This window comes from Pinus tabuliformis, chromosome 8 (assembly GCF_031772625.1).
Source record: "Pinus tabuliformis cultivar Carrire ecotype Pingquan chromosome 8, CPIR1, whole genome shotgun sequence".
Lineage (NCBI taxonomy): Eukaryota > Viridiplantae > Streptophyta > Pinopsida > Pinales > Pinaceae > Pinus > Pinus tabuliformis.
In genome coordinates, this window is record NC_142294.1 from 1,045,653,873 (window position 1) to 1,045,667,398 (window position 13,526).

General features: G+C 42.9%; 2 protein-coding genes across 4 annotated transcripts in view; both read right to left on the reverse strand.

Annotated features, from left to right (window-relative positions):
* LOC149238934 (putative cyclic nucleotide-gated ion channel 20, chloroplastic) overlaps window positions 1-13,526 on the reverse strand; it is a 531,460-nt gene that overhangs the window by 222,996 nt on the left and 294,938 nt on the right. The window lies entirely within an intron of this gene.
* On the reverse strand, window positions 10,227-12,918 carry LOC149238935 (uncharacterized). Its single transcript, XM_089373245.1, has 3 exons — window positions 11,139-12,918; window positions 10,915-11,056; window positions 10,227-10,810 (listed from the first exon to the last, which is right to left on the reverse strand). The coding sequence occupies exons 1-3, from the start codon at window positions 12,847-12,849 to the stop codon at window positions 10,327-10,329; spliced, it is 2,337 nt and encodes a 778-aa protein (XP_089229371.1). The 5' UTR covers window positions 12,850-12,918; the 3' UTR covers window positions 10,227-10,326.

A 13,526-nucleotide genomic window follows, 5' to 3' on the forward strand; every position in this document is an offset into this window, starting at 1 on the left:
GACGAACAGGTGGATCCCAAGAGCCTCCAAAGCACGCAAGAAAGAATGGATGAATATAGTAGGTGATGCAGAGAGGTAGTAAGGGAATATAATTCTAATGAAGTTTTCTCCTACTTATATGATGAAGAAGTAAAGTTTCATAAATTGAAATGTGAATATAAAGAGAACCCCACTAACGCTCTCCTCCTAGAAGCTTACTACCAGAATCATGTAACAAATACCTTAGCCATTGTTCTTCAAGAGAAAAGAGAAGAAGAGAGGTCCCACTGGTCAACCAACCAAGATGAAGATGACCTTGAGGACCTCAGTGATGAGCAGGGTGATGAGTCCCCGTTGGGGTTGCAGGACAAGCAAGATGATTTTGAGAGCACGTGTTGAGGACAATGAAGTTATGGAAAGTAAGGCCCAAATTGATCTTACATTTCTCAAGGGTATCAGTCCTGATGACTCTCCTTTTGAAAACCTTGAGGAAGGTGATCCCATGAGCTCCTTCGGTAATGACATTGGATATTATTTCCGCATTGAAAGGAACAAATGCGAAATCATTGGGACCCAATTTGATTGTGCTCCCATTTATGATACTGACAAGGAAGATGAGATTGAGATTGGTTTTTCTCTTACTTACGATGACATATCCACCGAAGCCTTTGGGAAGGAGAATTATTATTTCCCCTTGCGTGAAGAAGGCCAGTTTGAAGCGATTGATTCTCCTTTTAATGAAAGCCCAATCTTTGATGATTATAATGAGGAAAGAAATGAGGTTCCCACCTTCCCACCTTATGACTATGATTTCAAATCACTTGAGCCTTTAGATTGTGGGGAAGGAAATCTTGTCTAATATGATACTTCGCCCTTCCCTTTGCCTTTCCCTCTTGTTCACCACCTTGAGTCTTCCTCAAGTAATTCCCTCATGTCTTTTGATATGAACTCGAGTGGTCATGCCCCTTTTCCCCTTTCTAAATATGATATCAAGAAAGAACCCTTCACTGAATATACTTTATCCCCTTTGACCTATCCTCAAGATTATGATCACTTCGCGACCTCCCCTCTCCGTTGTGACCGATCCATTCATTGTACTCCTTTTTTTTCTCCCCTCTCATTCCCCAATCATCACAATCGTATGATATCCTCAAAACATGATATTACTAACAGTGATTGTTGTTGAAATTTCTAAGTCTGACATGTCAGAAATCCCTACTGCATTATCTGGTTTATTTTCTCCTACTTGTTCTTTTTCATTAACAAGTTATTTATAAATATAACTACCGAAATAAACACAAATGCAGCCTTAACACATATACAAATCAACAACATAAATAACTGAGACAAACACACAAGGGACACCGTTATTTTTGGATAATCGTCCCCGGAAAAACCCAATGCGGGAAAACCGGTGTAGCAGATATGAGGGTTTTATTATTAAGCAGTTTTTGAATACAACTAGGGTGCCAAAAACGGCTCACCCAACAGAGAATGCCCTCTGCAAAAGTCCCTATCCTCGGAGACAAATATTCTGGTTGATAAGTCACTGGATGATCGATCCCACAGCAACTACGGCAGCTCCTTAGATGGACAACAAAAGCTGCTCCAAGATTCTCCACTGCTCTATGTCACTCTTCTAGGCATTGCGTCACCCTCTCAGCTCCAGTCTGCCTAATGAAAATCTCCAGAGCTGCCACTTGGCCCTGCTTCAGCTCTGCTAGCCTCTGCGCAGCTACTGCTATCTCTACGTCAGCCCTCTGGCCCTTTACGTCACCCACGCTGGCTTCCTCAACCTCTGCGTAAGTCACAATTGCCTCTGCGTCAGCCTTTCCAGGCTCTGCGTTGTCTCTCAGGCACTATCTCTGCCTCTCTGCTATGTATTCTTGGCCTGGTGTGGAACTGCCCCTAGCTGCAACAGATCACTGGTTCGATTCTCTCAGTAAACCCCACTCCAGAAAATTGAACTAACTGATCAATTTGGTGTATCTCCAACTGATCCTCAAGCCTCCTCTTATACTTTTCCTCTTGAGTCTTCAACGGTCGAGATTAAGTCCCTAATCAATGGCTAAGATTAGATTTGGCTTGATCCTCGTCTCTTGGAACCTTCTAACCCAAAATTATATTAATATACACTAATATCTTAATTTTCATAAGTTTATACTTAGGACCTCATTAAAAATATTAATTATTTTAATATCTCCTCATTCGGGTAGAATTTCTCCAAACGATTTATGGGTTTTGAAATTTGGAGATATCATGTGCTTTAGCCTCTCCACCAATTTTCATGGCTAGAGCACATCTGATACTACCACAAATCAACACTCCCTCTTAGCAAGGAATGTGCTCCAGTAATGCTTCACCATGGAAGCATCACACTGATCTTCCGCACCGGTACATGTGCTAATGCTTGGCCTACTGCCTCACATCATCTGCACTGCTCCTTCCTGTACTGCTGCCCATGACAATGCCACTACCACTGCTACATTTGTACTACATCTCCCTCTCAATATGTTGCCCATGTTGCCCCTAGCACTGCCACTGCTAACTGCTGCACTGCAACTCAGTTACTGAGAAGTAGGTAACTGACTTCTCCCAAATACTGACATCCCAGTCAGTCTAGAAGCCTCATGAAACTGAAGCTTCCTTTACTGCTATAATGTGCTCCCTCTGTTGCCACTACGTTGGTGCATACACCTTTTTGCCTCTCACACTGCTGTAACTTCCACTGCATTGCCTCAAATTTTTGCACCCAAGCACTGCCTTGCTGCTCCACTACACTTTGCTCCACCCGACCCTTGTCAACCTGCTATTGTCGTTAAGGGTTCCCGTAGCCAATGTGATCCAAGAGTTTGGGCACCTCAAGGATCCTGCCCCTTGTATATAGTCCTCCTGACTACAACTCGGTGTCTCCCCACCTCTTCTCTAGAGGTGCATGAGCACTCATTGCACAGTCGTCATCAATCTCAACCTCTTTCTCCGCCTTAGCTAGAGTTGCCTTAGAATCGAAAACCTCTCACTTGTTTTTCTTCCTGGGACATTAGGATGCATAATGTCCCAGTTCCCCACAATGGAAGCACTTCACCTTGGAGATGTCCTTCTTCTTCCTCTTCCCTTGTTGTCCCGTAGATGCGACAGCTGCATCCTCCTCCTCTTTCTTGATTCGACTTTCCTTGCCACTACTCCCGGCCTTGGTCATCCTCCTGATCTCTTCTTGGCGAAGAGCTGCCCACATCTCCTCCCAACCTGGAAGAGTATCCCTGACCAAAATACTTTGGACAAATGTCTCCCACTCCTCGGAGACCGCATTCAGGGCAGTCCTAACCATAAATTCTGGATCCGGTGTAGACCCCACGGAAATAAGCTGGTTGCAAATCTCCTGCAACCTAAGAAGGAATGGATCTATCTACTCTCCCTTCTGGATCTGATACGACTGTAGTTGATTTTCCAATAGCATCTTCCGCCGCACGGAAGTGCCCTGATACAAGGTCATCAAAGTATCCCACATCTCCTTTGTTGTGTTCTTTTCAGCAATATGCGGTACGACATGATCTTTAACCCCATCTAGGATCATGCACTTCACTCTCGCCATTGCATCCTCATACTTCTCATTCTCAGCTGGGTTGATCAGGATAGCAATGGTTCAGAGGAAAAAGTCCTTGATGTAATGTCAATCCACGACTGCCAAGATCCTAGCCTTCCAAATGACAAAGTTGGAAATCGTATCCAACATGTCCTGATCCCTTAGTCCGTTCGCTGCCATTTTAGCTCCTCTTCTGGACTCCCTCTGTGTTTTGACTTCCCTCCTAGAAATCTCCCTCGAAGTCCTAATTTCCTCCTGGAAATCCTTTGGCTAGCTGACGAATGCTCCTCTCCAATCCTCCTTGCAACTGCAACTCGAATATGGATTTCTTAGCTAAGAAATTTGTCAAGGTAGTGACTCCCTCTACCTTGGTTCCGTCTCCTTAGGTACTGTTCTACATTGATAGAAATAGCACCCCACTAGCTCCTCAAATCACAATCTGCCTACAGCTCCCCAAGTCCCAACAACCAAAGAAGCTGAGCCTTTCAGGCTCTGCGCAATCCCAACAACAGTTGAATCTGCACCTCCTACCCACAACGTTGATCCTTCCTGGCTGAGAAAGATGATCAGGCACTGCGTAGGTTCGATCTGCCCCTCTGCCTCTACGCTAACCCTCCTCCTGGCGCGAAATGATGACGTAGGCTTTGTGTCACTTCCTCTCTCGCTGCTTCTGCTCTGTAACAACGTTGTCTCTCGGGACCGCCACTACTGCTGCAAATTCTTCAGATTACTGTTGGTGCCTTTAGTTCTTCTGTGATCTATAATGCTCTGATACCATGTTGAAATTTCCAACTCTGACACGTTAGAAACCCCTACTGCATTATCTGGTTTATTTTCTCCTACTTGTTTTTTTTCATTAACAAGTTATTTATAAATATAAATACTGAAATAAACAAAAATGCAGCATTAACACATATACAGATCAACAAATGAAATAATTGAGATAAATACACAAGGGACACCATTATTTTGGACAATCGTACCCGGAAAAACCCAATGCGGGAAACCAATGCAGCAGATATGAGGGTTTTATTATTAAGCAGTTTCTAAATACAACTAGGGTGCCAAAAATGGCTCACCCAACAGAAAATGCCCTTTGCAAAAGTACCTCTCCTCGGAGATAGATATTCCGACCGATCAGTCACCTGATAATAGATCCCACAGCAACTACAACAACTCCTTAGCTAGACAGTGAAAGCTGCTCCAAGCTTCTCCACTGCTCTATGTCACTCTTCTAGGGACTGCGTCACCCTCCCAGCTCTAGTCTGTCCCACGAAAATCTCCAGAGCTGCCTCTTGGCCCTGTGTCAGCTCTGCTAGCCTCTGCACAGCTACTGTTGTCTCTACATCAGCCACATGGCTCTCTGCGTCAGCCCTCTGGCCCTCTACGTCACCCACGTTGGCCTCCTTAGCCTCTGGGTAAGTCCCAACTGCCTATGCATTAACCTTTCCAGGCTCTGCGCTGTCTCTCTGGCAATGTCTCTGCCTCTCTACTATGTATTCTTGGCCTCATGCGAACTGCCCCTCAATGCAACAGATCACTGGTTCGATTCTCTCAGCAAACCGCGCTCCAGAAAATCTAACTCACTGATCAATTTGGTGTATCTCCAACTAACCCTCAAGCCTCCTCTTATACTTTTTTTGTTGAGTCTTCAACGGCCGAGATTAAGTCCCTAATCAATGGCTAACTCTGACACATTAGAAATCCCTACTACATTATCTGGTTAACATCCCCGGAAAAACCCAATGTGAGAAAACAGGTGCAACAGATATGAGGGTTTTATTATTATACAGTTTTTGAATACATCTAGGGTGCCAGAAATGGCTCACCCAACAGAGAATGCCCTCGGCAATAGTACCTCTCCTCAGAAACAGATATTTCGGCTAATCAATCTCTGGATGAACGATCCCACAGCAACAATTGCAGCTCCTTAGCTAGACAGTGAAAGATGCTCCAAGCTTCTCTGTTTCTTTGCGTCACCCTTCCCGGCTCACCAGCACTCAGTCTACCCCACAAAAATCTTCCGACGCTGCCTCTTGGCCCTGCATCAACTCTGTTAGCATCTGTGCAGCTACTGAAGCCTCTGCGTCAGCCCTTAGACCCTCTGCGTCACCCACGATGGCCTCTTCAAACTCTGCATAGCTCCCCTCTGCCTCTGTGTCAGCCTATCCAGGCTCTACATTGTCTCTCTGGCACTTTCTCTGCCTCTCTGCTATGTATTCTCAGCCTCGTGCCAAACTACCCCTCGCTCCAACAAATCTCTTGTTCGATTCTCTCAGCAAACCCAGCTCCAAAAAATCGAACTAATTGATCAATTTTTTGGTGTATCTCCAACTGACCCTCAAACCTTCTCTTATACGTTTCCTGTTGAGTCTTCAACGGCCAAGATTAAGTCCCTAATCAACAGCGAAGATTAGATTTGGCTTGATCTTCGTCTCTTGGAAGCTTCTAACCCAAAATTATATTAATACACATTAATATTTTAATTTTCCTAAGTTTATAGTTAGGATCTCAATAAAAATAATAATTATTTAAATTTTAATATCTCCTCATCCAGGTAGAATTTCTCCTAATGATTTCTGGGTTTTCAAGATCTCATGTGCTTTAGCCTCTCCACGAATTTTCATGGCTAGAGAACATCTTATGCTACCACAAATCAACAATTGTGACGAGGATTTCTTAAGGGTGATAATCCATTCCACATATTGTACCTAGAAGGAAAGCCCTGGACCTCTAGATTGACTAGTATTATTTCCCCTAGGACTTTCCGTTACCTCGGATGGAGATCATGTTTCCCTGCCTCCCACGCGCTTCATCCACCGTGTGACTATGTCTACATTCAATTTGGGGGTTGCCACATGAGTAATCATATTGGCATGCATATGTATGTTGATGTGATCATATGTTTGTTGCACTGGTTTTATGATTAAACTTAGTATTAGCCTTACTAAATGCATGTTAGCGACGAGCGAAGGATGCAATGCATGTTCATTTTCACATTAGAGGTAACATCATATGATTTTTCTCATGGTAAATAGATGCATATTTTCATATTTTATTTTTGGTTGATTTTATGGCCTAACATATTAGCATGTGCAATCATGAGACGTCGCGAAAGCATGTTGCCTCGTGTTTTTCCATCTAGTATATGTGTAAGTGATAGGTCTACAGTAACCAAGAGATTGTTGGAGTTCTCGTGACCTCCCATTCGAGTAGCTTTGCCCACTTCAAGAGAGATCATGTCTTAGTTGGAGCCAGATGTTACCCGCCATTTTATGGGTAACATCCGTAGGAGAAATGTTTTCTCCAAGATGGTCCTCAATCGGTAGCCAGCAACCCCTTGCAGCCATCAGCTAGCTCATTATGCCATTTTCTCCGCCACCTAAGCCAGCCATGTGGTCCCTTGCCCATCTACAATGATTGTATATTTGAAGGTGGGCCTCCCGAATCTAAAGGTATGCCTTGTCATTTTGAAATTGAGTACTGTAGTTTTCTTATCATGGACACTTTTCAGTATGGATTAATGGGGGGATTCAGCGAAAATAATGGGCTAGGTCTGTGCTTCTATCCCCTAGACCCCTTTTAGGCATTAACCTTGGATTCTAGTCCTGTGGGATCTCTTTTACTAACCATTTGGTTCCAGGGATGGTATATCATGGGAAACCCCAATTTCGGTTGCATGGTCCCACTCCCTTATCCGCTCATATTACCCTCTTTCCATTCATTATTACCCCATCCATCATTTCTCCCACCTTGGTCCACATTCCTCCATCGGGTCCACATAGGGATAAATCATCCCTTCCCCTTGCCCACACCTTGGGTCATGGCCTAGAATGAAGCCCAAAGGTTGATGCAGCTAAAAAATGAAAGTAAAAAGCATATATGGCCACATTCAATAGAAAAAGTACCACAAAATGCAAAAGATGGTCGAAACAAAGACATTCAGCATGTGGGCAAAAGCCAATACATAAGCTCTCTACCCCATCATCATGGCCATCACCCTAGTTCCAACGAGTTATATGAGCCTTCTTCATCATAGAGGAACCCATGATTGTCCCAACCCCTAGTGGACGATGAACCGCCCCACCTTAAAGGGAGGAATTCACTGCTATATCTTATACATCATGCTCTGACCCCTTGAGCCCCGAGCAGTTAATCAAGGAAAATCATAAAAGGGCAGAAGGCATATAAAGAAGGGTGGAAAAATAAAGGTTGGGGCACCTCATTTACCACGATTTCTCCCTCCTACACCTTATAAACCCAAGTGTGGGCTTCCCTCTTATTAGCTACCCTTGTGCCCCAAAATATGACCCATGGATGCCCCTTCTCATTCTTTACCTCATTCACCTATCTACCACATGCCACTACCTTTTGATAGATGTACCTTGACTATATTATCCCCTTTAGAAGCAGAAACCACCTAATAGGGTACTTGGTTAACCCCATTGGGAGTTTAGGGGACATTGGCACATCTCGAAACCCATTATGGAAGGGCAGGCCATTATGAAGTCCCCACATGTGGTCCATGATTAGGTAAGTTCATTTGCTCGATTTCTCTAATGACTTGTTGTACTGGAAGCCTAAGGGACACATTGGATATTATGCAAGATTGGAGATGGTTTCCATTTTCAGTTTGGTCTCCCTATACGGGGTCCTAATCCTCCAGAGGGCTACATTAGCACATATAGGGTGAGCATTGAGAGCCATGGGCCTCCACAGCAGCAGATTTCACTTCATGGATCCCCACATCCATTCAAAGATTTCTCAGGTTCACTTATTGGACGAGGAGGACGCACCTGATCCATCATGCCCAGCTGGCCCCAAATCTACACCATACACTTGGTAGATGATCCAGGACTTCTACGATGATGTAGCATCTCCTACATTATCATCCTAGCCCTTAAGGGCAACCTACAGAAATCTTTGATCTGTTTGGAGACCCATTTGGACACTTGTGTGCTGCCACAGTCATTTGGAGCACCACAGGTTATTACACAAGGCCAACCCCTTATCCACTGCTTTTCAGGGTCCTATTCTTCATTGTGGCACCCATGGACCTTATTAGGCCTCTTAGAGGGCCATGCAAAATGCATAGATTATTATTTGACCTCTTGAGAGGCTTACTTTTTCATTTGTGAGCTAGTTTGGCGGGCTTGTCACCAAAAGGTTGTATTATTAGAACATTATTGCCATTTGTAACATCTGGAATAGAGTATTGGGAGAAAATTTCATACTTACAATGGAATAGAGTATTGGGAGAAAAGCCAATCCCTAGCTCTAGGACCAAAACTTGCCCTACCATGCCCAGGGCTAGCACTTCCCAGGGTCAAACAACACCATTGGGTCAAATGCTTTCTTTGATCCTTCCCACCTTGTCTAGGGTAAGAAAATCATTGATAATTTCATACTTTCCTCGTACCCCAGACTGAGTCCACTTGGCCCCATGTGGTCCCACTCTTTTAAAGGACTATTCTTCAAGCACCATCTGGGACACCAACCTTAACCAGGATTTAGGGTGTAGGGAACTCCTTTCAAGTTCTATTCTCATACACCTAACTCCCAAAATCATCCTCCTTTCCTTGGAAGCACATAGTCCCTTGCTTAGAAAGCAAGCAAGCCCCATTCTTCAAAACCTTCTCGGAAAGGATCAGGGTCACTCATCTCCATTGACTTATTACACATTGGTGACTCCATACATATCGGGTTTCCTCCCCATCGGTGAAAGTCTGTAAATAGAAGGGAGCCTTAGCTGAGGTAACAGTCGTCTAAGACTCCATTTGTTTCCCTTGGCCTAGCATTTTCCCTTTAGGGATTCCCATTAGGTCCCCTACTAGTTTGAGTGGTAATAGGGTGGAAATAAAAAATTAATTTTTTTATTAAATAAAAACCCACTTCTAAGTCAAAACCCCACCCATATGTCATTTATTTCATTGCTTGCAGTATTTTCCATTGGAGTATCGCAGCATGGATACCATTGTTTTGTTGTTTTGGATACCACTGTGACTGCACAATGCATAAAAAGCCCACCATAACCACTGCACAATGCACATAGAGTTTGAACATGGGCAGTAAGAATACTTAAAAATTTAAAATTAAACATATCATTTTGATGTTTGGACAGGCACACAAAACTACTATTACGATTTACCCATTTTTCCAACAATGAAGCACAGAGATTTATCATTTTGCAAATGGGTCGTAGGAATACTCAGAATTAAACATAAAATTTTGTTGTTTTGGTCCTTGGACAACACTACATATAAACTTAGAAGCAATGGTAGAGCCAAGTTTCCAAAAAAATGAAAGTAGATGTAGTCCAGAGCGTGAAAAGCACTCTTGATTTCTTGATTTCTGAGACAATATGCTATAGGTACTCAGTGCTCACCAGTGTGGAAAAAGTCGAAGTCGGGATTAATTCGGCAAGGGTCCAAAAGTTGAAAAACTCGGCAAAGTCGGGAGTTTTTTGAAAAAGTCGGCAAAATTAAAAAAACACAAAATTATTCATTTTTTTAAATTTTTTTTAACATCTAGAGTATCCACAACATCAAATAAATGCATTTCCACATAAACATGTAAAGAAAGCTAATATATAATATGTATATGAAGTCTAGTGCTACATCACATATCAAAATAGTGAATCAACTCCTGAATCTTGAGTCCTGTCTGAGTCTCAACTCTCAAGAGTCAAAATATCAACAAAAAATATAATAAATGTACATCATGAGTCATCTAAAAGTCATCAAGTAATCACTAATAGTAATCAGTCACTGAGATCCTCTTCCCCTTTTACGGGAATAGGGAATGGCTTTGCCTTTTCCTCTAGAGGAAGAAGACCCTGCCCCTGGGGATACAAAATGAAATGGACTCAATCGTCCTCTAGAAGCCGATGGAAGAGGTGGCCTCTGTGCTACGCTGCCGCTGCTGCTGCCCACCCTAGATGGTGTCACCTCCTCCTCAGCATCCTCATCCAGCTCTGCTACTGCCTCCTGACCCTGATGTTGCTCCGCCTCCTCCTCCTCTATCTCTGGCTCTCCCTCCTCTGCAACTGCTACATCCTCTAGATCCACACCTAACCAATCCGGGATCGTGTCCAAGATCGGCCTCTCAGTCTCGACTCTCCATGCAGCGGTGGTATCAATATTGTCCAATGAGATGGCTTCCACATCAGTAGGTTTCTGAAGCTGTCTCACCCACAATCGAAGATTGTAGTAGACATAGACCATGTCATTGAGGCGTTGGGACTCCAATCTGTATTAGGGTCATAGATTGTAAATTAGTACTTAGAAAATTTAAACATTAAAATTAATCAAACGAATTCAAAAAATTTAATTTGAAATCTTTTTAGTTTTTACCTGTTGCACTTTTTGGAGTGTATTTTGTCAAATACACTCCAATTGCGCTCACACCCAGAGGAACTGCATGTTTGGCTGAGCACTCGAATGGCAAGCTTTTGGAGATGGGGTACTCTGGCACCATAGCTTGTCCACCAAGCATCTACAAGTTAAAAGAAAAATGAGAAACATAAAAAAAACATTGAAATTCTAAACTTGAAAGTTTGAAACAAACTGAAGCTTACCTGGCATTTTGGTCGTCCTATTCTTAATAGCCATGTTAAAACCAAATGTGCCACCTCCCACCCTATAGACCTCCATTTCTTTAGAAATCTCCTCACGTTCTTGCTCAGATGACACCATCCTCTCGACACAAGTGAAGAATCCATCCATCACCTCAGCATCAAATCTGAAACCACAAGCATAAGAAAATGCAGGGTTGAGGTAGACACCTGCAGCATGAATGGGGCGATGGAGGGTATTGTTCCATCGCTGATCAATCACTCTCCATATGACCTGTTGTTTCTCTAACCCCTCGTCTCCCTTATCTGCATAATAAGCACGGATGGCTTCTTTGGCCCTATCCATGGCCTCATACAAGTAGCCCATTGCGGGCTTCTCTCCATCAACCAACCGAAGAACCTTTACCAAAGGTTCTGAAATGGCACACACCTCCTCTACTCCTGCCCAAAAGCTCTGATCATATGAAACTAGTCTGCATATGCCCTCTCCCTCCGGTTTGCGGCTAATAGATAAAGAACGCCAATCTGCTGAGAGAAACATGCTCTTCACCTCCCACATAGAATTCAACAGAGACTGAAGAGATATGAAAGTAGTGGCAAATCGTGTAATGGCAGGCCGCACCAACTCTTTGTTGTTGGTGAATTTTCTCATCAAGCTAAGCACAGATGAATGATTATAAATAAATTTTGTTATGCTCTTGGTTGATTCAACAATATCCCTCATAGTAGGAATTTTACCTATATCCTCCAACATCAAGTCAATGCAATGAGCAGCACAAGGTGTCCAAAACAAGTTAGGATACCTCTCCATAAGCATCTTGCCAGCGGCAACATAATTTGCAGCGTTGTCCGTTATGACTTGGACAACATTGCTCGGGCCTACTTCCTGAATGAAGAGGTCCAACAACTCACATAATAAACGTGCATCTTTAATGTGGTCAGATGCATCAACAGATTTCATAAACATTGTCCCCTTGGGACAACTAACCAAGAAGTTAATAAGGGTCCTACCCTTCTGGTCAGTCCAACCATCTGACATGACTGTGCATCCAGTGTGCTCCCATGATGCCCTAAACTCTGCCAATCTAGCAGTGCAATCAGTCTTTTCATCTTGAAGAAGAGGCCCTCTCAATTCTGCAAAGGTGGGGGCTTTGTACCCCGGCCCAACGACAGCAACAGCATCAAACATAGGCTGGTAGAATGGGTTTGTCTTGGCGATGTTGAAAGGAACATCACTCCATAGAAGACACCTACTGACCAACTTGTCAGCTTCTGCCTTTTCCTTTTTTTTCAGTGATGATCTGATCCCAGGTTGTGACCCAGTTGTTGTTCTAGGAACAAAAAAAGATGAGATAGAAGGATGAGTACCCATGGGTGAGGAAGGTGATGCTGCTGTAGAAGCACTGCCACTCTCAATTCCCCCCACTCTTGAGCCCCCTACAAGTTGTTTTGTTATTGCTGCCCTGGTCTCTTTTCCCTCCTCTTTATCCATCAATGATTGAATGGCCCGTCGGATGATTTCTGGAGTTGTGTTTTTGCAAAGTTCAACATTTTGCCCCGGAATTTGCCCCAAATGGAATTTTAATCTGTTGATGCCTCCTGACATATGCTTGCCACACAACTTGCAAGTCAAATACATTCTATTGACCCCCCCAGTTTCGGGTGTAGCATCAGGCTCACCAAACTCCCACATAGAATCCAAAATCCTCGGCATTTTGTTTTAAACTTTGAGCCGGAATTTAAAGTTTAAACCTGGGCACAAAAAAAATTGAAACAACTTCAATTAGCAATGATCCATCAAAAATTAAAATAGTAGCAAATTAGCAATGAAAAGAATGCAAAGAAAGTGGTACTGTCACTGTGATTTCAATTTTCAGCCCTTGTGTATATATTTTTTATTTATTTTGTGAATATATATTTGGGATTTTACTTCACTGTTTTCACATTTTCTTTGAATGGAAAGAATGCATGAAAGTGGTACTGTCACTGTGATTTCAATTTTCAGCCCTTGTGTATATATTTTTTATTTATTTTGTGAATATATATTTGGGATTTTACTTCACTGTTTGCTTGCAGATTTGAAGGGTAGGGCGTAGATCTCTTAAACAAGTTTTTACAGGTGGATATGGCCTCATAAGAAGAGAAACAAATTAATTTTTTAAAGGGCAAGCCCTCCTCCTCCTTGGTGGCCTAAGTTATCAATTTTTTTTGGGAATTTTTGAGGGCTGCAGACCTTTCCTAGTCTCTCTACGAAGCCACAAGCCTTCTAAGGCTACCCTCTGCTACTGTAATGTTTTTTAAATTTTTTGCAATTTTTAATTTTTTTTTGAGGTTATTAACTTTGAGTCTTTGACAAATTGACATGCCACTATCATGTTTGTAGATGAAGCA